General features: G+C 32.2%; 1 protein-coding gene across 1 annotated transcript in view; it reads right to left on the bottom strand.

Moving 5' to 3' along the window:
* The window catches only part of LOC145303946 (monocarboxylate transporter 10-like), a 77,960-nt gene that overhangs the window by 34,856 nt on the left and 21,554 nt on the right, over positions 1-21,550 (bottom strand). Inside the window, exons 11-19 of the mRNA XM_080145617.1 lie at positions 20,323-20,404; positions 13,289-13,326; positions 10,236-10,301; positions 9,774-9,853; positions 7,127-7,232; positions 6,607-6,716; positions 3,506-3,637; positions 2,956-3,003; positions 2,562-2,635 (exon numbers count right to left, since the gene is read on the bottom strand). Of these exons, the coding sequence (XP_080001743.1) occupies positions 2,562-2,635; positions 2,956-3,003; positions 3,506-3,637; positions 6,607-6,716; positions 7,127-7,232; positions 9,774-9,853; positions 10,236-10,301; positions 13,289-13,326; positions 20,323-20,404 (736 nt within the window). The remainder of the gene's footprint in view (positions 1-2,561; positions 2,636-2,955; positions 3,004-3,505; positions 3,638-6,606; positions 6,717-7,126; positions 7,233-9,773; positions 9,854-10,235; positions 10,302-13,288; positions 13,327-20,322; positions 20,405-21,550) is intronic.

Here is a 21,550-nt window from a genome sequence, read left to right as displayed (position 1 = left end):
TTTTGCTGTTGTGTTTCTACATCTCCCCATCGTATATGCAGAACACTCAAACAAAAGTATGTAGGAAAAGTAGGACAATTTTTACCCTTCTGTCTTTTTATTTCTTAGATTTTCAATTTATATTGGCTTTTTAAATGTGTTAGTTCGTCTGTAGTACGTTTATCGCGGATACCCTTGATTAATTCAGTTAGAATATTGACTTCAAACCCTACAGAAACAAGTAAATATGTGGTAACTTTTAAAGCTTTTATCACCTTTACTTGAAAGTCTGTACGTCAATTTTAAACATGTTACTTCAAAGTCTATTTTTACTCTGATATCTATGTCATAGAACTGTGTTAGGAGTTTGATTATTTTAATGTTGATTCTTAGGACTATTAGGTAAACATTGTTAACAAAGGCTTTTTATTTGATCATTTTATAAAAAATGAAATATTAATTTATTCAATTAAAAAGCAATACTACACTATAAAAGTCAGAGTTTGTTTGATCGACTATTTTCAATCTATGCTTCTATACATGTTTTTATCTAGATTTAAAACTTTTATATACAAACTTTGCTGTAAACTGGTGTAAAAACATTATTCATGTCAAAATAGAAATTGTTCTTAAGATATATTCACACAGAAAAAGAACAGTCATAGAATCCCATATTCTAAAAGCGGACCAAATCCCCCCCTCTCTGGGACGTCAAAGCTTTTTATTTTGATAGGAATTAAAGCCTTTCCCTCTCTAGTGGTGTACTCTTATGATTAAATGAAAACAATCATGACTGTTATTATTTACGTCGACTAAAACAGCATTTCATGAGTACATATTTAATATTTATGTTGATTCGATAAATACACGAAAGTTTTATCGGAAGTTCCCCATATAAAGCAGTGATTTAAGGGGGGGGGAGGGTTATTGGCCCCATCCAGTTTCAAGAAAAAGGATTTTGACAAAACTTTTGTCTTAAAGATCAGCTAATCATAACATTTATATTCATATTCATTTGTAGTTAAACAATTCATAAATTTAAATTCATGTAAAATATATTGAAAATTACCATTTAAAAGTTTACTATCAAATGCGCATCTACTCTTCAATAACTAGCGTATGTCTGTACGTTAAAGTTACAAATATTCTCAAATAATTCATACGCTAAATGAACATTAACGAAAAAGGAATGCAAAAGTTCAACCACCCTGAGAAGTTATTTATTGCTAAATCATCATTAACATCCAGAGAGAGAGAGGGGACAATGGGCTGTTAGTTCCCAAAGTTTTATAATAACGTTTTCTTATTCGCTGGTTTGATATCTTTGAGGACTTTTGTGAAAACTGATTGGATGGTTCATGAAGTTGAGTGTTCAAACGTTTTAACGACTAATTTTATCTACAAGAGAAAGGGGTAATATGTGTATCAGCATTTGGGATGTACATAAATCTATCCGTCATTGTCTTATCCCTTTTGATCCCTGATAATCATAAGGGGCGTCTCTCCAGAGAATACGGCTACCCTGTTTCTCCATGAAGTCCTGTACTTGGCATGGGTTTCAGCCTCTCTCTATGTCCAAACAAAGGTTTATATACTTTTACTTTTTGATTTTATTTTATCTATATTTCATGGGTATTTTGAAGATCTTATAGTATTTTTTCTTTTTTTACTGATCTATAATTGAATAAGATATAAAAAGGTTAAATGAAATCACCCTTAAAATTATATAATTTAGTGCATCATGCAGTATCCCTCTTTCTTCATTTTAGACAATTTATCTCACCACTTTAAATTCATGCAAAAGGCAAAACCATTTAATTAAAAATACCCTTCAAAACTGTATTGTATCTTGACACGGTCATGGTTATTGGCTTTCTTAATGCCTAAATGAAAAACTTTCTGGCAACGGTCGCCGAAAAACGACAATATATAAGTCTTCACAACATTTTGATATCAGATAATAAAAAAAGAGTAGCCAACAGACTCACATACAGATAAATAGACACGATCCCTTAAAATAAAATTATAAAATTACGAAAAAATTCTATTCTATAATTGGGCAATTACAAATTTTAAAAAATAAAACATCTTCTTTTATTATCTTTTGAGTTTAAATAAATTTTTCTATAACCTACTGACCCATAATTATCTTATCTATAAAGTATTTTTAGAAGTAAAGCTATTCCATTATTACTTCTTCCGTTTAACTTTTAGTCTTACGCTTGAAAGTAAGGTCATAGATAAAACGACATTTTCTCGTCTGTTATTAAAGATAGGAGGCCAAAAATTTTTAACGAATGTGCCTATAGCAGCTATAGGCTCTGGAGATAAAGAAGGAGGCAGAAAATAACATAAAACCATAAAATGAATAGTTAAATATAACATAACATAACACAGTTAAATATAAAAATAAAAAAAGCCCTAAGCTGTCCCGAGCCTATTTAAAGCTTCCCTAAAAAGAAGAACTTAATTAGTTTAGTATTTATTGAAATCTTAAGCATCAGACGAAAGACCTTACTATTTTCTATGGAAGGATAGTCGACAAAAGCTAAACAATTTTGATGGATACCAGAAATATTTACCTGCTAGAAAATAAAGTAAGAATTCCAAAGAATGTGACTCCAACTATCCAGCCTCCACCAATATAAATCTGGATCTAAAACCATTAATATTTGGTAATTTCACTTAATTAAATTTTAGGCAACTGAAAAAGCCGCTCCACCCTCCACCCCATTTTTTAAAAATTAAATTGAAACTACTCATGTTTATTAAGTAGCGAAACTTTTCGTTTGGTATAATTCCAAATTATTATTAGATAAATAATAGAGGTTTGAAAAATATATCGGAGAACCCAATTACAAAAAAGCATCAATTCTATAGTTCACAAGTTAAAAATTAATTTATGTCTGTAAAATTCGTTTCTTATGAATGCAATATATCCTTGATTTTTTAAAAATGTGAGTTTATTTGTTGTACCTGTTTTGGTTCAAGCTCTTTCTTCAAATCTTCTTCCTCTTCGAAAACCTAAATATAATAATTTGTCAAGTTTAACTATGAGGGTAAAAAACTGAAGGGGGAAGGAGTTAAATAACTGTATGACCCCATCTCTAGAACCTTGTACCGACTCTCAATTGGGTCTTTGAAAATCAAACAATTGTGTCGGGGATAAAACAGTCAAGTAGCAGAAAAAAATTTGCTAGCAGACAAAAAGGGTCCTTGGAAAAGGGGGGGCAGGTAGTAATCTGTATATACATCTATACTATAGATCTATTGTTTAACTAACTTTAACTATAAAACATGCAAAGTCTCTCCGTCTAAAGATTAAGATATTCTTAACCGCTGACCCGACAAAGTGGCTTTTTAGGGTATACCTTCAGGTCCTGTGTTGGTCTAGAGCTTTTTTCATGGGGGAAAAATTAACAAAAAAAATGCCATTTCCGAAACAAAATATAAAACTAGCTTTACACAAATACATACAGAAAAATTAAGAAAAGCAAAACTTTTTTATAATTTAAAACGTGCTTACCAATAAGATAATAGGAGTATAAATGCCCAGGAAAACTGCACTCGTTGACGCCAAAATTATTTGAAATGTTCGACTTTTCAGGGCTGAAAAATCAAAGAATGGCAGCTTCTCTTCTAGTGCTTTGTTTTTGTCCTGAAAACAATAAAAACAATTTAGAGAAATAATTGAAAAAATAAAAAGGTCGCGGAAAAGAAGGTGTATCAACTTTTTTTTTATAGCTAGCCGGTTCTTTTAGTAAGTAGTAGATATAAAATTTTTCATAGAATTCAGATATGCAATCGGTTTTTTTGTAGACCTCTTATTTTTTAAGTAATTTAAGTTTAAAAAAAAAAAATTAAGTCGATTTTAAGGTACTAAAATGCAACAAAAAAAAGAAAGAAAATGGCCATTATGAACAAAAATAGTAAGATCTTTAATTTGACACCTTACTTTTTCAATTCTGTCAGGTAATTATTGAAAAAATCGATTTTTTTAAACCCACGAGAATAAAAACTTTGAACTTAATTTTATTATTTCACAGGTAAAAAAATATGGGTTCATATATACCTTTAGAATCAGAAAAATATTATGAATTCATTGTAAGCAAAATTGAAAAAAAAGTTTACAATATAGTATATAAACTACAATAAAAGGAATTATATGAAAATATCATATTATATTGTACATGCAACGTCTTAATTCTTGAATTGAGTATAAAAATGGGAAGGGGGTAAAGAGGGGGTAAAAAAGGGAAGACAATAGTTTTGCCTGAACAAAAAATATAATTGGCCATTTGTTTATTTTTATATTTTTTTACTTTTTTTCAATTTTGCTTACAATGGATTCGTAATATTTTTCTGATTCTAAAGGTATATATGAACCCATGTTTTTTATGTCTGTTTGAGAAAATATTTAGGTCTAAAGTTTTTATTAAACCGAGGTTAAAAAAATAGATTTTTTCAATAATTACTCAACAGAATTTTAAAAGTAAGGTGTCAAATTAAAGATCTTACTATTTTTGTTCTTACTGGCCATTTTCTTCTTTTATTTTGTTGCGTTTTAGTACCTTAAAACCGACTTAATTATTTTTTTAAAAAACTTAAATTACTTAAAAAATAAGAGGTCTACAAAAAAAACCGATTGCATATCTGAATTCTATGAAAAATTTTACATCTACTACTTACTAAAAGAACCGGCTAGCTATAAAAAAAAAGTTGATACACCTTCTTTAAAAAAACTAAGAAAATTTACATTGTATTAACTGAGAAAAGGAAGCCTTTTTACAGCCAATATACAGACAAAGGCGTGTAAAAGGGGAGGGTTTAACCCACTCTATAAAAAAATCACTTTTACTGCCTTGCAGAGACAGACATATTATTGTTTTTAATTTCCTAAACTGCGTTAATATTGTTTTTAATGGTGGCAATATTGGGTATTTAAAGGATTTCACCCTTCGCTAATTTAATACATTTAATGGACCCATAAAGAAATACATTATTTTAGGAATCGCAGCTTCTCTATAGTGTATACTCTATACTTATACATTGGGAGCTTAATTAAGCACCTCCCACCTTTAGGTTGTATCAAGCTGTAACAGTTTCTAAAAAAAAATTGGAACAATCAAAGCATTTTCTTTTTTATTATCTTATTGAAATAATTTGTATGTCTTTTTTCTTTAAAATTTCGGCGGTTTTCCTCATATTAAATCTGGACTACAAGCAAACTTTTTGTTGCTTATAATAGGTTGAGTTAAGTAAGGTAGAGATTAGGATATGCCCGCAGAGCTAGTTTTCCGAATAATATTATTCTTTCAATGAATATATTAATAATTATGTGCTTAGCTCCCCTTGAATAATGTATACTATTTTTATACTAAATTGCCCTAGAAAAATGGGGATAGATGTCACTCCTTTTGGCCTAACTGTTCTATTGACGTCAGGAGATACCCTATAAGCCATCTCTTAATTTTCTAGGGGGTTTCTTTTCCCCTTCCCTTTCTCTTTCCCTCTACTACGACGTCAATAGAATAGGTAGGCCAAAAGCTGTGACATTTTCCTAGGGCACTAACACATATTTCATATTTGTAATTTAATTTGAATTTTATTACATATTCTTTTTTATCTATCTATCTTACTGTCTAATTGAAAGTAAACAAAGTAAAAAAATTCTGTCACTCAAATTTAAACTTTCTTGTTTTTATAAGCAGCAGGTTGATAGGAGAGAAAAAGAGAAAAGAAGGAGAGATAAAAAGAAAAAAAGTGCGAGATGGAAAGAGAGAAAGGGAGGGGGGAGGGGGGTGAGTTAGTTTGATATAGATGTAAAAAACGAGAGAGATAAAGAGTGTGTTCAAAAGAGAGATTTGGAGAAAAAATAGAAATCAAAAAGAGAAAGAAGGAGAAAGAGACAGAATGTCAGAAAGAGTGTTAGAGAGAAATTCGAGAGGATAAGGGAAGAGAGAGAGAGAGAGAGAGAGAGAGAGAGAGAGAGAGAGAGAGAGAGAGAGAGAGAGAGAGAGAGAGAGAGAGAGAGAGAGAGAGAGAGAGAGAGAGAGAGAGAGAGAGAGAGAGAGAGAGAGAGAGAGAGAGAGAGAGAGAGAGAGAGAGAGAGAGATAGAGAGAGAGAGAATTGAGAGAGTGAGATGGGAAGGGAGAACGAAAGAAAAAAACAGCGTATAAAGCCTAATAAAAAATGACATAAGCCAGCATACATTTTACCATTGTTCAACTACACTGTATACTGGCATTTCATTGGTCATTTGTATTCTATACCGTAATTTTTTATTAGGCACTATAGGCTGCAACTGAAAGAAATATTCAAATACTTCAGAATGATGTACAAATCCTATTTAAACAAAATCTTTGCTAATAAAAAGTTTTCTCGTATTCATTCGAATCCGGTGGATAGGAACCGGTTCTCATCCATACGAAAAAACTATGTCTAGCATCGTATTATAAACCGCTTTGTACGAATATAAAAATGTACAATCATAAGATTTAAACCAATTTCTTCAGCCCGTGCCTTCGGCACCTCGGGGCTAAAAAACTGGTTATAATTTTATAATTGTACATTCTATATCCGCGGAAAGCGGTTTATAATACGATGAAAGAAATAACTATTCCTACCTTAATTTTTCTTTTTTGAGATTTTAAGTGTAGTATAGCTCTTCTTTGTGGATGGTAAAGAGTGGCTGAGCGGTAGCAAGATCCAAGCAGGCTGCTTACAGTACATATACCTATTATGGTATATATATTATATGTTAGAAGTATTTATCTATTTTTATCTATCTTTTTACTAATCTTATTATATCTTTATAATCTTATAATAATATTGCTGTATCTATACCCGTTAAAGCTTAAAATATCAACCGCCAGCCAATTTCATTTATTGCAGTCTATCTTTCTTCCTATCCATCTATAAAAATATGTCTGTCTATCTATCTATTCACATATAATAGCTGTATCTAAAGATCTTTCTGAATGTCTGTTAAAGCTTCTAATGCTAGCTTCCATCTAATATATTTTTTTTTGTGCAACCTATCTTTCTTTCTAATCATCTACTTAAATATGACTATCTGTCTCTCTGTCTATCTATGATCTATCTATCTATTTATTCACATATATAGTTATATCTCCATATGTATACCTGTTAAAGCTTGCAATGCTAGCCGCCAACCAATTTCTTTGAGTGCTGCCATCAGAAATAAGCTCACTAGGATTATTCCTATACCACTACTCGACACCAGGATTATCTAGATAGATAGATAGATAAATAGATAGATAGATAGATAGACAAGACAGATGAGTAATAAGATACACAGAAAGATGATAAACAAGGGCACAAAGATAGATAAAGAATAAAGAGTTTTGAAAATAGATGGAAAACCGAACAAACTGTATTCATAGTGAAGAAAAGGCAAAATATATGAAATTGATTGTAGAAAGATAGAATAAAATGAATGTTTATATAAAAAAATAACAGATTCAAGACAGACAAATAGAAAAATGAAATGGTGCTTTATTAGTTGGCCAGGGAGGTAGAAATTGTAACGTAAATTATGCTGGTACCCATAGTATTATAAACACGTTCTTACTTTCGTTGGCGAAAGGACTGGTACTAATTTTATTAAATTTTAGACTTTTAGACTATCAGTGCGTAAGCCAATAATTCTAATTTACAAAAGTAGTAATTATCATATTATAAAAAAGAGGTACATCAATATATCGTCCAATGTCTTATCCCTTGAGATCCCTGGCTACCAGCCCAGAGATATGACAGACAACAAGTAAGCATGCCAACCAAGAACAGGGATATAACAATTGCAAAAAAAATATGTTGAGTAAATAATATATGTGGGGGGAGGGGGTTATGAGTCACTAACCCCTACCCCTAAATCACTTATTCAGATTGGCACTTATTCCAATTTAAATTTTTTTTTTGGAGGGGGGCTTTTTTTTTACCTAGGCGCGATTTCTCTTTGGAGGGTGGAGGTACCGTACCCCAAATTATTTAAAAGCATTCCCAGGACCTTTATAAAGCTTCACTTTAACGGAGAATCATATCGGTCCAGATGATCTTATGGTACACACCCACTTAAAGACAGACAAACATCCTTTTACTTAATAATGATGATACATTTTGAGTGGCAGATATTGTAAAGAATATAGCCCCATGTCCCTGACAATGAAACAAACATTCAATATAAAAAGTTGAAATGTTGAAATTTATGTATGAAAATGTTTTCAAATTTTTCTAGTAGCGAAGCTTCTCTTAGTTACAATGTATGTTTTGCTCGTCTGTTATTCATGATAGATATTATTTAATTCCAATATTTGTAAGTAAACGGCTTTCCGCGGATATAGAATGTACAATTATAAGATTAAAACTAGTTTTTTTAGCCCCGTGGTGCCGAAGGCACCGGCTAAAAAAACTAGTTTAAATCTTATGATTGTACATTTCTATATTCGTAGAAAACTGGATATAATACGATGCTAGACATGGTTTTTTCGTATTCATGAGAACCGGTTCCTATCCACCGGATTCGAATGAATACGAGAAAAATAATTCTAAGACTAAAAGGTATCTGCAACTTATTTGTCAATAGCCCATCCATAACATTTAATTTTATGCACAAAATAGTAATTTTTTAACAGCTATTTCGAGATTTTCTAAAACCAATTAACTTACATAGTCAGTATGTGTATTCATTTTTATATTTAAATAAGAAATATTTTTATTTTTGTGCCTTCCTACTTATAGTTCTTGTCATCCTTGTTTCTATTTTTCTTGCATACATAGTATACGACACTTTCGATTAGGCCCTTTCAAAATTTTAAAATCATTTCAAAATTGTACTTTTAAGAAGCGAGGCTACTATATAACATGCAATGTGACCACTTAGCATCTATTCTCTACAACTACATATGTCCGCCTGTCTGTATCTTATCCTATCATATGCTTGCATCTATTTCAAAATTAGGGCATATCCGTATGTAGAACCTTCTATAATTCACTTTGTTATTTCGTCTTTCAGTTAGTACATCAGTTATAAGTCCCAAACGCTATGTGAAAAATGTGATTTTCTCGGCTGCTATCAAAGCAGCTGAAATTATTAGTAAAGATTTCTTTGACATATTTTGTCCATAACATGTCATAAACCTTATCTTAAAAGTTTTTTGATAGCATATTCTCTCTCTTTCTTTTCTTTCTTGTGACAAATAAACATCCGCTCTATGACTTACGATGTACGTTTGTCCTTCCATGTTTTTTGTGCTTTAATACTTATGAATGTTATCATCCTTGTTTTCTTCAAAATTTTGAACAATGCTATAAAAGCAAACATACAGCAAAAGTTTTCTATGATAATAGGATTACTTTTCAATTCAGCATAAACTGTATTACATTAAAGTAAAAGATTTAGGAGAAAAATATTTTACAAAAAATTATTTATTATATAGAATATTTAAAGAAAATTTTATTTAAACCTTATATAAAGATATAAATTGTACGAATTTTTGATGAGTTAGATTATCATTTTTTTAAAAAGTGGATTAAACAGCTAAAACTTATTACATTATTGAGCGTAATTATACACTTTAAGTATTTTTATTAGCACAAACTAACAGTGTCCAGACTTTTCCACCAATGACAATAAAAAGAATCTACAGAAATTATTTTCATTTTTCATAATTGTCGTATTCCCTAAGATCCCAAAGACAAATTATCAGAAGTATATCTGATAGAGAAAATATCAAAATTAAAATAAAAAAATTATTTAATTTTGAACACTTACTTCTACAAGCTCTCGTTTTCTTTTAAAATATTGTCCAACCATTAGAGTTGAGGAATCTCGGACTAAACTTACACCTACTCCTAGATTGATAGGTAAATATATAGATAGATAGATGGATAAATAGAAAGATGGATATATAGATAGAAAGATTGATAGGTGGATAGATAGATGGATAGATAGATAGATAAATAGAGGGATAAATAGATGGGTAAAAAGACGGATAGATAGTGGATAGATTGATAGGTTAGACAGATGAATAGAAAGATGAATAGATATACGGATGAATAGAAAGATGGATAGTTATTTTACTGGTCGATAGATTAATAACTAGTTGGATAGATATACATTTTAAACTGATAGATAGTTGGATAATTGTATAGATAGTTTTAAAAAAATATTTAAGTAGACAGTCAAATGGATAAGTAGATAGATATTTATTTAAATATATAGATAATTATTTACCTATAATAAACCCATAGCTGATAGCAATCTGGTGCAATTCACCAGCGAAACTTGCAAACAGAATACCTAATTCAATACAAAGAAGTTATTATTTATAGAGTAGTAATTTTATGTCGAGTAAGTCTTGAGGGAACTTGCAAACCATATACCTAATTCAATACATCAAAGTTATTATTAATAGAGTAGTAATCTTCAGAGATCTAAAGGGATAAGACAATGGCCAATAAATTGATGTACATCCTCAAAAATGATACACAAAATTATCCCTTCTGTATGATTAATGAGTATTAATAGAGTCTAAATCTCATAATAGAAATAACATGTTTAGAGTCCTTGTTATTACTCCTCTAAACTGTAACTGTATTGAACTATAAATCTAATTAAAAGTTTATCATGGTCTGCTTTGCTTGTATTCACTCGGGTATGGTAGGGCAATAACTGGTAAAATAAAATATAAATTCAAGTTCAATATAAACTTAATTCGAAGTGCTTAGTTTTTAAAGATCATGTGATTTTTTTCACATTTCAATTTAGATTCAATAACCCCTTCTAAAAATATCAGAAGGGAGGAGTACTTTCGCTGTAAATTTTACCCAAGAGGAAATTTTCGATTGGGCTGGGGGGGGGGGGATTTGTACGTCTCCTACATTCCTTCAAAGTTGAACCTAATTGAAATATTTTACCACATTTTTTTTTGGGGGGGGGGGGGTTATCTTTCCAAAAAAATAATTCTAAATCATTTAATCAATTATTAGATAATTAACAGGGTGTTATTTTCTTATTTTAGGGGGTAGTTTACACCCCCCTCCCCCCTGAAGTCCCTGGTTCTAATTTACCCCCGACTACCCTATTATGGCCTGACCAAGTTCTAATCAGATTTTACACTCAAAGACTAATATACTCAGAAAGCAGGATGTTTCGGTACATTCAAATAAATTCTGACAATGTAAAAAATATTTTAACAAGGACGAGTTACCTCAGATGTCTGTCAAAGATCAGTAGACTTTAATAGACAGAAAAAATAGAAAATAAGATGGTAGATTTAGTTAATGAAATTTAAAAATATCATAATAGGGGGGGGGGACTGCACCCATCTGCGCATAATTTACAGTGTAAAGTACTTTTTTGAACAGATTTTTTTAGTATGGTTTTGAAATCGATTAATATTCGCTGGATTAAAACTAGTTCTTAATTTTACTAAAATAAAAATTCAATAGTAGAATTTCCGAAGAGACCCAACCTTTTTGTATGTTGAGTACGTGAATATAATATACAATCTTCGTATGTATGCTTTAAGTAGGTACGAACAACACAGACAATTATTCAACAATTTAATTATTTTGCAATAAATTATAATGTTTAGTAGCAAAGCCACTCTATAACTAAGTTATGTAAACATGACCCTTCTGTGGCTAGAGGACTAAATCACAAATAGACAACTAAAATATATTATACTTGCTTAACAATTTATATCATTATACTGAGTAACATTTTACTTATTTGGTTAACATCCTTCATTTTATATATATCATATTGCTATGCTAAAATTGGAAAGAATTGCTCTTGATAAGAGGCATAATTTTGCAAAAGTTAAACATGATTAAAATTCTATAACCATTCAAATACATTTATAAACCTTTAACCTTACATATGAAGAACAAAAAATTAATCCTCATTTTTCCTTTATTTTTAAAGATATTGAAAATTTAAACATATTGAAGAAGATTAATTAGTCATTCATTGTCTTATCCTTGTAGGGTAGGCTACAAAGTTGATATATGTAAACAAGAACCATACAATTATATGTTCATAGGGAGAGGTAATTAGAAGATAATTTCATTTTATATTTGAAGCAACACAAATATAAAAAATGCTCTTTTTTTCTTTATTAAAGTAAAACAATAGAGGGGACATAAGCTATGTGTAACTCACCCCTCAGGGAAGGTACACTATTCCGATTTAGTATTGGGTCTTTAAAATCAGCTAATAGCGTCAGAAATATAAACATAGTCGAGTACTTACAAAAGAATAAAAATCATTTTGCTACCAGAAGAAAAGGGTCTCTGCCACTTAGGGCAGGTAGTTGTCTGGAAAATACATCTAAACTTATACATTTTTTTCTGTAACAAGGGTCTGTGTGTCATTTCATAAAAACAGAATCAACAGCTATTCTATAATTGTGACTACACGTTAGTACGTTAATCATATTTGAATTTGCTAATTTCTAAGCTTTGCTTTTATACATGTTTTCAAATTGGAGATCAGTTTGGAAGCAGCTTAGGGTAAATATAAAAAACTGACGTCATACAATACAAATGACCAATGATAGGCCAATATACATTTTAACATTGGTCAATTAAAATGTATTCTGATCCATCATTGGTCTTTTGTATTATAAAGCGTAATTTTTTATAGACACAATAAGCTGCTTCTCAGTTTTTAATTTCTTGTAATAACCTATCCCTTTATCCCTGAGCTATATGTTAAATTCATGCTTTGATCTCAGTGTTAGATGCATAAAATGTAGTTCACATTCATTTTATGTATTAGACGTAGTGGCGTGCCCAGCAAAATACCAGGGGGTTGGAACCCTTTAAGGTGTAAAGAGGGGTAGAGAGGCCTTCCCAATTTAAAATGTAAGGTGTTTACACCCCTCCACTGCACGCCTTATGTATTAAACCTTTTTCGAAGCACGGCGATAAAAAAAAATACGATTTTTATACATATGTATGTATACTATGTTTACCAAAATTAATAGAAACAATTGTCAATCTTTAGACAAACATTTTCTAAAATCAAATAGTTATTTTCGTATTAAAGACACTTTCCGCGGATAGAAAAGGAAATATTATAAGATTAATTCAGGACCAACAAAACTGGTATATGATACATGATTTTTCAGTAAATTTCAGAACTGGTTCTAATCCAGCGGGTATTAATTGGTTTCGACGCTAATTTGATATTGAATTGTATGAACTAAAAATGTTGAGAGGGTGACGTTATGTAGAGAAATAAAATTATTAAACATAAAATAAAATTTAATGAATATTTACCTAAAGCAAGGACTAGACCTCCTATCACAGCCGTTAATCTAAACAATAAAATATATTTACGCAATTTTTTAGTAAAGCTAGATTATAATACTTTATGTCTGTCCATAATGATTTGAACGAAACATTATTTGCTCGGAGTTAGTTATGACTCCCAGACTAAGTTAGTGTGATCAAGGAGTTGGTTGTCTGAAAAGCTTTGCCCATATAATCATAAAGAAAAATTTGTTTCAGAGATGAAACAAAATAAGATCTCGAGGTGTGTTTCATACTCTAGGGGTGTTTCGGAACGCAATGCCTAGCCGTTCTCGAAATCTTATCTCGAAGCCCTCCGAATGACCAACATAGTGAAGTTTACGAATGTGTATTTATTACCATGAAAACATTAAGTCTAAAACAAAAATATAAGAATTAATTACATAAAATTAATTGTTATTATTTTTTAGCATCAAGGTTGCGTGATTTTAATTTAATAAAAAATATGAATTTTCTAAAAAACTTAAAATTGGCACGAATCATATTAAATCGCATCAGAAATTGATAATTTTGGAATAAAATAATCAATAACATAAAAGTAAATATTCGTATATCAAAACTTAGCAGTTAAATGGTCTATTTGCTGAAAAATTAATGATTCAAATTTCTTCATAAAATTGTACCATTCTACGCTTATTTTCAAGAATTAAAAGATAAATTCTTACCACATATGATGTCAAACTAAGCAGGAAGGCTCATTTGAGATCTTCCACGTATCAGAGCGCATGTATATTCAAGCAATACATTATTTTCATTCACGTAGCTCCTCACGTGGGACTTATCAAAGGAAAAGTGCGCGTCTCTTTTGTTCGTTTACAAGCCACGCGCAGAGATAGTTAGGAATGCCGCATAACACACTCATTCTCTGGGGAATTCTGGTGTAAGGAAACAGGGATTAATGGGTTCGAACTTGCCGGGGAATACAAGAAATACATACCGACACACACCCGTCTATTCACTGGGAATTGAACACAATACCTCATCTTTGCAATATGCGTGCAGACAGTGTCCACAAAATCACAATCTCATAACGCATAAATTACAAGAGTTTAAAATGTCATGGCCATAAGGCCTAAAATTGGTTATGGAAACTTACGAATACCACAACAACTCAAACCGCCTCAGCTACCACATAAGGACAGGAATAAGGAATGGGAAAAGCATTCAACATTCATGAATTGCACATTTACCACTCACACATCTCATTATATCATGGCCTCATAATCTTAAATAAAATTAGAATTACAGACCATGTAATTGCGAATACATGAATTAATAATCATTAGTACCTAAACTTCAATTAGGTACCTACATAATAGAATAGGTAAATGATTTTTATACTAAAAATCGCATCGATAATTAAATAATCAACTCAAACTTTTTTCATCAAAAGAAAGAAAGATTAAATAATAACATTTCTTCTACTAAATCTTTTTGCTAGAAAAGAAAAGTAAAATTGCATAAAAACTTCTCAATAATTAGAATTTTTCTTCGACAGAAAAATAATTGTGCTTACATCTAAACATTTTTCAGATAAGATAAGTAAGATCCTTAAATCTAAACATGTTTTAATAAAATAGATACTTAAATCTAAATAAAATATGACTGTAAAAAAAATCATCAAACTTCGGAAAATTAAAATTTCATAATTTTAAATCTTCGTGAATCAGAATTGCGTAAAATTAAAATTGCAATTGAAATATGCAAATTAAATTTACTAAAATAAAACAAAAGCTCAATGTAAGAAATACAGTCATAATTAAAGGCAACTTGGGCCTCAGTTAGAATGAATCCCTCAAGATACAAACTAACAATATCCATCAAATAATAATAAATGCCTTGTTCCAGCTATCCTGTCGGACGTTATGACTTTCCATCACATCTTTTGATACTGCATAATTTCCAACAGGATTTCTGGCGCAGGGCTGCATCAACTGAAACAAACATAATTAGTGATGTTTAATTCAAATCAAAATAAAAAGAATCATGAAATAATTCAAAGAAACTTTAAAATTCATCAATCAATGCAATCAAATTAAAATTAAAATAATTTATGCTTTAGTTTTGCCGTTTTGCGTCGGGCCTGGCCGAGGAAACAGAGCTTAGGTACGTCGTAAAGCGGTCTTATTAAGCTAAATTCTACGAAAATCAAAGAATCTGCTTAATTCATCGTGAAAAAAATCTGCATTTTTTCTTTAGATACATCAGTTCAAAGGTAAATAGTAATAATTTTAATATGCATGTAATATTAAATTATTTATGTAATTGTAATAAATCATAAAGAAATATTTAAATGATGTAAAAATCTCATTTTGTTAATTTCTTATCATATCAAATTTCAATCCAACAAGGATAAAAATGTTTATATCTGTATAGGTGCCTAGGAAATTTTCCTCGAAAAAAATCCCAGGTCTCGGAAAGACTTAAATCATTGAAAGAACTTGCGAAAACGTATAAAAACTTAAGTTTGCATTTCAAATGAAAAAAATCTTGCATCGATTTGAAAGTTTAAACGAAATTGTATCAAAAATTGCGTTACTTATAAATCTTAAGAAATGGGTAATTTCTTTTTAAAAAATACTGCTTCAATTTTAATATATGCGATAAAAATGAAGGTAGAGTTAATTTAAAATATGCACAGTTTATCTTAAATTAATTCTGTGACATTCACATAAAATAATAATCAATATTTTAATAATACCATACATCGTGTTCATTATTATAAATGCTTAAACATGAACGAAAAATATATGTACCTAGGAAAATAATTGCTAAAAGTATTTTCTCAAGGTTTAAAATTGTCCGAAATCGCTAGGTACGTATATTACTACGAATCTCTGCTCTCGGAATGAAAAAATCTTTACGCGTGGATTAATAGGAATCCCAGCTCCCGGAGTGAAAGAAAAACTTTTGTACATGAATTGTTAAAAATCTCTGCCTCTGGAATGAAAGAAAATCTTTGATTTGCTTACAAATTTAAACAAATATCTTGATTTTTTGCGATAATCTTTTAAAATAATAATGAGGAATATTTTAAACATTATCATAATAATATTACATGTTGTGTTCTTTACTTTAATGCATTATTTCATATGAGAATCTGAGAAATAACATTTTTTTAAGTAAACGTGAACCATAAAAAAAATACCTCGAAAAATAAATTTTACAAAAAATCTATTTTTCTCGATTTAAATTCTGCAAAATTCATTTGTTAGTTAATACACACGAACTTTTGCTTTTCAAAATCATACTTAAAGAAACAAAATCTTTTAAAATCTGCTTTAAAAGTCTAAACAGTTTTGTAGAATTTTTGTGCTTGGGTATGAACAATAAAATTAGTTGAATAATGAATACTTATTCTTTACAGAACCGATTTAGGTTTCTTTCACAAGCTCAACATATAACTTGTAATATTTTTTCTTTAAAGATCATTTTCACACATAAATAGTTTATGTTGTAGATTAGATATGTGTGGTTTGAAAATTTTCAATGACTTTCTGGCGGCAACACCCGCCATATTGCAGGCCTCTTACCCTGTGTCGGGCGGCAAGCTTGGCAGCAACCAAGTCGATTCTTGATTCACAACAGCACCTAGGTATGTAATTGAAAAAGTGTGGCTGTCATAAAATTTAGAATCATCTACCGGCTTTTGTCCGGCCGGAACCGAAACTCCCGTCGGCTCTTGTCTGGCCGGGACCGAATTTCTTATCGGCTCTTGCCCAGCTGGAACCGAAACTCCCGTCGGCTCTTGTCCAGCCGGAACCGAAACTCCAGTCGGCTCTTGTCCGGCTGGAACCGAATCATTCATCGGCTCAACACCCGCCGTAACAATGTTATCAACGGCTACAGTATCGTCACCAATATCATCAGGAATAACTGCAGCACAACTAACATCATTATCAGTAATAGCCACGGCAACACCCGCCGTAGCCATGTTGTCAACGGCTGCAGCACTAGCAGAACCAAAAGGTTCATCAGCAGCGTTACAAGCAGAACCAACAGGTTCATCAATAGCATCACAAGCAGCACCAACAGTCGGCTGCGGCTGAACATCTGAGCTTTCTGGTTTTAAAAACCCTATAGCTTCACTTTCCAACTCGAAATCTGAGCAGACAACATACCTACTCTTTGCTAATCCATTAGCACTAACAGCAAAATATCCAGATCCAAACAAGCTGGAGTAAAGCATGGTTTCTCCTACTGAGCGTTCAGAGTAGGGAAACATCGACGGGCGCAGGTGCCCAATGAGCAAATCCACCTGCCCATTAACCAAAGTAAAATCTTCAGGTTTCATATCAAACAAAACAGCTGCCTCCACAGGATTCATGGAGCACATCGCCTCTTTAGGACCAATGAGAGGCACTACCACAGGTTCTAACATGTGATAATTCTTGTGTCGATCAACTAAACATAGCTTGACCGTCGGTAGACATTTAACTTCACCATCAGCTAGAGAAATTCTTGCTGAACGTCCAGTAAAAGGTAACTGAAGTTTATTAACAAGTGACTGGGTTACCATTGGGATAGTTGAACCAGTGTCCCACATGGCGGACACTGGGACCTTCTGGCGATTAATATCAACGACGTCTAATTGTTGTAACATTAACATTAGGTTTGCCTCAGGGGAAGTATGTGCTTCATAGACGGCGGCAGCCATATCAACACTCTCATGGAGAAGGTTGTTATGGGTCTGACCACAATTGTTCACTTTGCATCCGCCTATTACATCTGCCTTCGGGCAATCCACAGATTTATGCCCTTTCTGCAAACAAAGCCAACAGCATCCAGCACTCTCCACAAAACTCTTCCTGTCTGGCACTGACAGGTCATGAAATTTTGGGCACTTGTAAAGTAAGTGCATATCATTACAGCCATTAATAAAACATGACTGCTTCATCTTAGATTTACCAGGTTTACCTACGGCGGTAGCTGCTGCCGCAGGATTACCCTTCTTCTTAGAGGGGGTGTCCATATCAGTTGAGCACCGCATTAAAATAGCGCCCCTCTGTTCCTCGATAATCTGCATCAACTTTGGCACATTTGGGACGTCCATTGAGCCCAATGCCAAATTAAGCTTGTCTTGAAAGTCTCGAGGTAACTTCTTGGATAACATCTCCAGAAGTATCACGGTCAACCACTGGCTGGTGGTAACCTCATCATCTTCATCATCTTTAGTCAGCTGCTCCAGCTGGCTAACTGCACCACCGAACTCTGCTAACACAGTCACAATCTGGTTGGAGTCCGACGGCTTAGACTTTTTCTCCCATTGGTTGAAAAGGCAGAGCATTTGACGTGTCTTAGACTTGAAACGCGAGTCAAGGTAAGCCCACTGAGATTCATGCGATTGAATCTGAGTTAATTGGAGTCTCAGCTCTTTATTTTTACAGACCTTCTCACTGCTCAACAATAACTGCAAATACGACGGGTCCTGTCCTACAGTAAGCTTTTTAAAATTGTCTTTAAAACTTACGTAAGATGCTTCCTGGCCGTCGAAAGAGGGGAGAAGCCGTTCGTCAACACGATTCATATATCCTGGCGTGAACATAGAACCGGTGGCGAACTGTGGTGTGCCAAACGGTGACACAAATGGCGATGCTGCTGGGGCACCCGCCGTCGTCGTGGGTGGCTTCATAGGTTCAAGCTTAACCTCAGCCAATTGTTTCATCAATGCAGACAAAGTGTTTATAATTGGATCGGGCAAGGGAAAATATGACCCTTTAATAACTTTCACGATCTTCAAGCATCGATCATATAATTCAGCCTGATGGTTAGGCAAATTATCACCAACTACATCAACAACACTTTGAATGTCACTAAGCTCTTCTATAGCATCAAGAGCATCCTTCAAGGCACTATAGTCTTTTTGCACAGTAACTATATCAGAATAAATGTCACTAAACTCATCAAGCTCTTGGATTCTCAAACCAAGCTTGCTAAAACCGCCCATGATGCTGTCGAACGTTTCGAACTTGTCGTGGACAAGGATTGACTCCTTAGTGAGATGTCTAACATCAAGTTCTGAAGTATCACTGACCAACTTCATCACTCTACTTAGCTCACTGGTTAGGGCATCAACGGCTGGACGCAGCCGCTTACTCAATTGATCACCTTTATTCTTTTTAGGACCCATGATTGTCACGAAAGTTAACTGTACTGATTATGACTATAATAATGTGTGGTAAGGTATCACAACCAACACATTCACAAAACTTCACAGATTCTTCTTAGCTGCATCTGTTCTGTCTTGTTTTCATTGTTTCGGAACGCAATGCCTAGCCGTTCTCGAAATCTTATCTCGAAGCCCTCCGAATGACCAACATAGTGAAGTTTACGAATGTGTATTTATTACCATGAAAACAGTAAGTCTAAAACAAAAATATAAGAATTAATTACATAAAATTAATTGTTATTATTTTTTAGCATCAAGGTTGCGTGATTTTAATTTAATAAAAAATATGAATTTTCTAAAAAACTTAAAATTGGCACGAATCATATTAAATCGCATCAGAAATTGATAATTTTGGAATAAAATAATCAATAACATAAAAGTAAATATTCGTATATCAAAACTTAGCAGTTAAATGGTCTATTTGCTGAAAAATTAATGATTCAAATTTCTTCATAAAATTGTACCATTCTACGCTTATTTTCAAGAATTAAAAGATAAATTCTTACCACATATGATGTCAAACTAAGCAGGAAGGCTCATTTGAGATCTTCCACGTATCAGAGCGCATGTATATTCAAGCAATACATTATTTTCATTCACGTAGCTCCTCACGTGGGACTTATCAAAGGAAAAGTGCGCGTCTCTTTTGTTCGTTTACAAGCCACGCGCAGAGATAGTTAGGAATGCCGCATAACACACTCATTCTCTGGGGAATTCTGGTGTAAGGAAACAGGGATTAATGGGTTCGAACTTGCCGGGGAATACAAGAAATACATACCGACACAAGATGCTATATCACTTAAATTCACAAATTTAATATTATAACGTTTACCTTGTAGATTTAATTTTACAGGTAGCTACAGTAACTGGAGAAACCAGCAAAGATACACAAAACCCCAGAGACCCTATCCAACCTAAACATAAAAAAAATCTATTAATATATTTCAATATTTGTTTCTTATTTTTTGTCACTGAAAATCTCAAGAACCTATTTAGCCATGCTTTATTGGGAAACATCTCTTAGGCATTCGACAGTAAATATCAAAATAATAAATATATTTTTTTGGGTGGGGTAGGGGGAATCTTAGTTGTGGGGACAAAATTTAAATATTTTTCAGGGGGAGGGGGAGTTGTATTACATTTTTAAACCAATCGAAAATAGTTTGGGGGTAAGTACCTAATTTATTTGTTTGGAGAAGGGTAAATTTGATATATTTTAAAACTTTATATATTAACCCCCCCTCTAAAAAAAATCCCATAAAAAAATGAACCTTTTCATTGTACAATAATTGCATAGTAAATAAGAATGATGTCTAGGTAGCACTGTGCAACACTTAGCATCAAACCTGCCTCACTTTTTACAGCCCAGCTAAAATTTCAAGATTGTCACTGATATTCCTACAGATACAGACATTTATATGCATTATACGCACGGATTAGACAATGGACGATAATTGAATCTTTTCCCGATAAGTAATAGGTTTATAACTTAAAATTCAGAAGAGATGTAGAGCAAATTTATTAGTCATTATCAGGAAGGTAGGGGATATTAGTACCAAAATTTTTATAGACAATTTCTCTCATGAGTTGGCCTAGACATGTTAGGTACATGTTTTAATTTTTGATTTGTTGGTTCAAACCCTGCTAATTAAAAAAAATGTTCAATCAATTCCGCACATAAATTCAAATAGAATATTAATTAAGATTTTCCCTGATTAAGATTAAGAACTCCACTGTATTTTTTTTCTCCAAATTTTGAGGATTCTTTCTTATTCAAATATACTATTTATAGAGAAGCAGCACTTCCTAACCTTATATTAAAGTAACATGATTTTTGTATGTATGTAGCTTTCGATCTCGTTAACAACTTTACAATGTACCTTTTCATTGGCCTAAGAAAGGTTTATATATTTTTTGGTGGATGGTTCCTCAACCCTTACAAGATAAATCACCTCTAGAAAATAATGACCCCTTTCCCTCCCTAATTTTTTCCCTTTTCCTTCTTAACCTAAAATTTAAAATGTGCAGTGGTTGACCACCTTCACCCTTCTGTACCTCAT

This window comes from Acartia tonsa, chromosome 13 (assembly GCF_053477335.1).
Source record: "Acartia tonsa isolate MP-2025a chromosome 13, ASM5347733v1, whole genome shotgun sequence".
Lineage (NCBI taxonomy): Eukaryota > Metazoa > Arthropoda > Copepoda > Calanoida > Acartiidae > Acartia > Acartia tonsa.
This window is presented reverse-complemented; position numbering and strand designations above follow the sequence as displayed.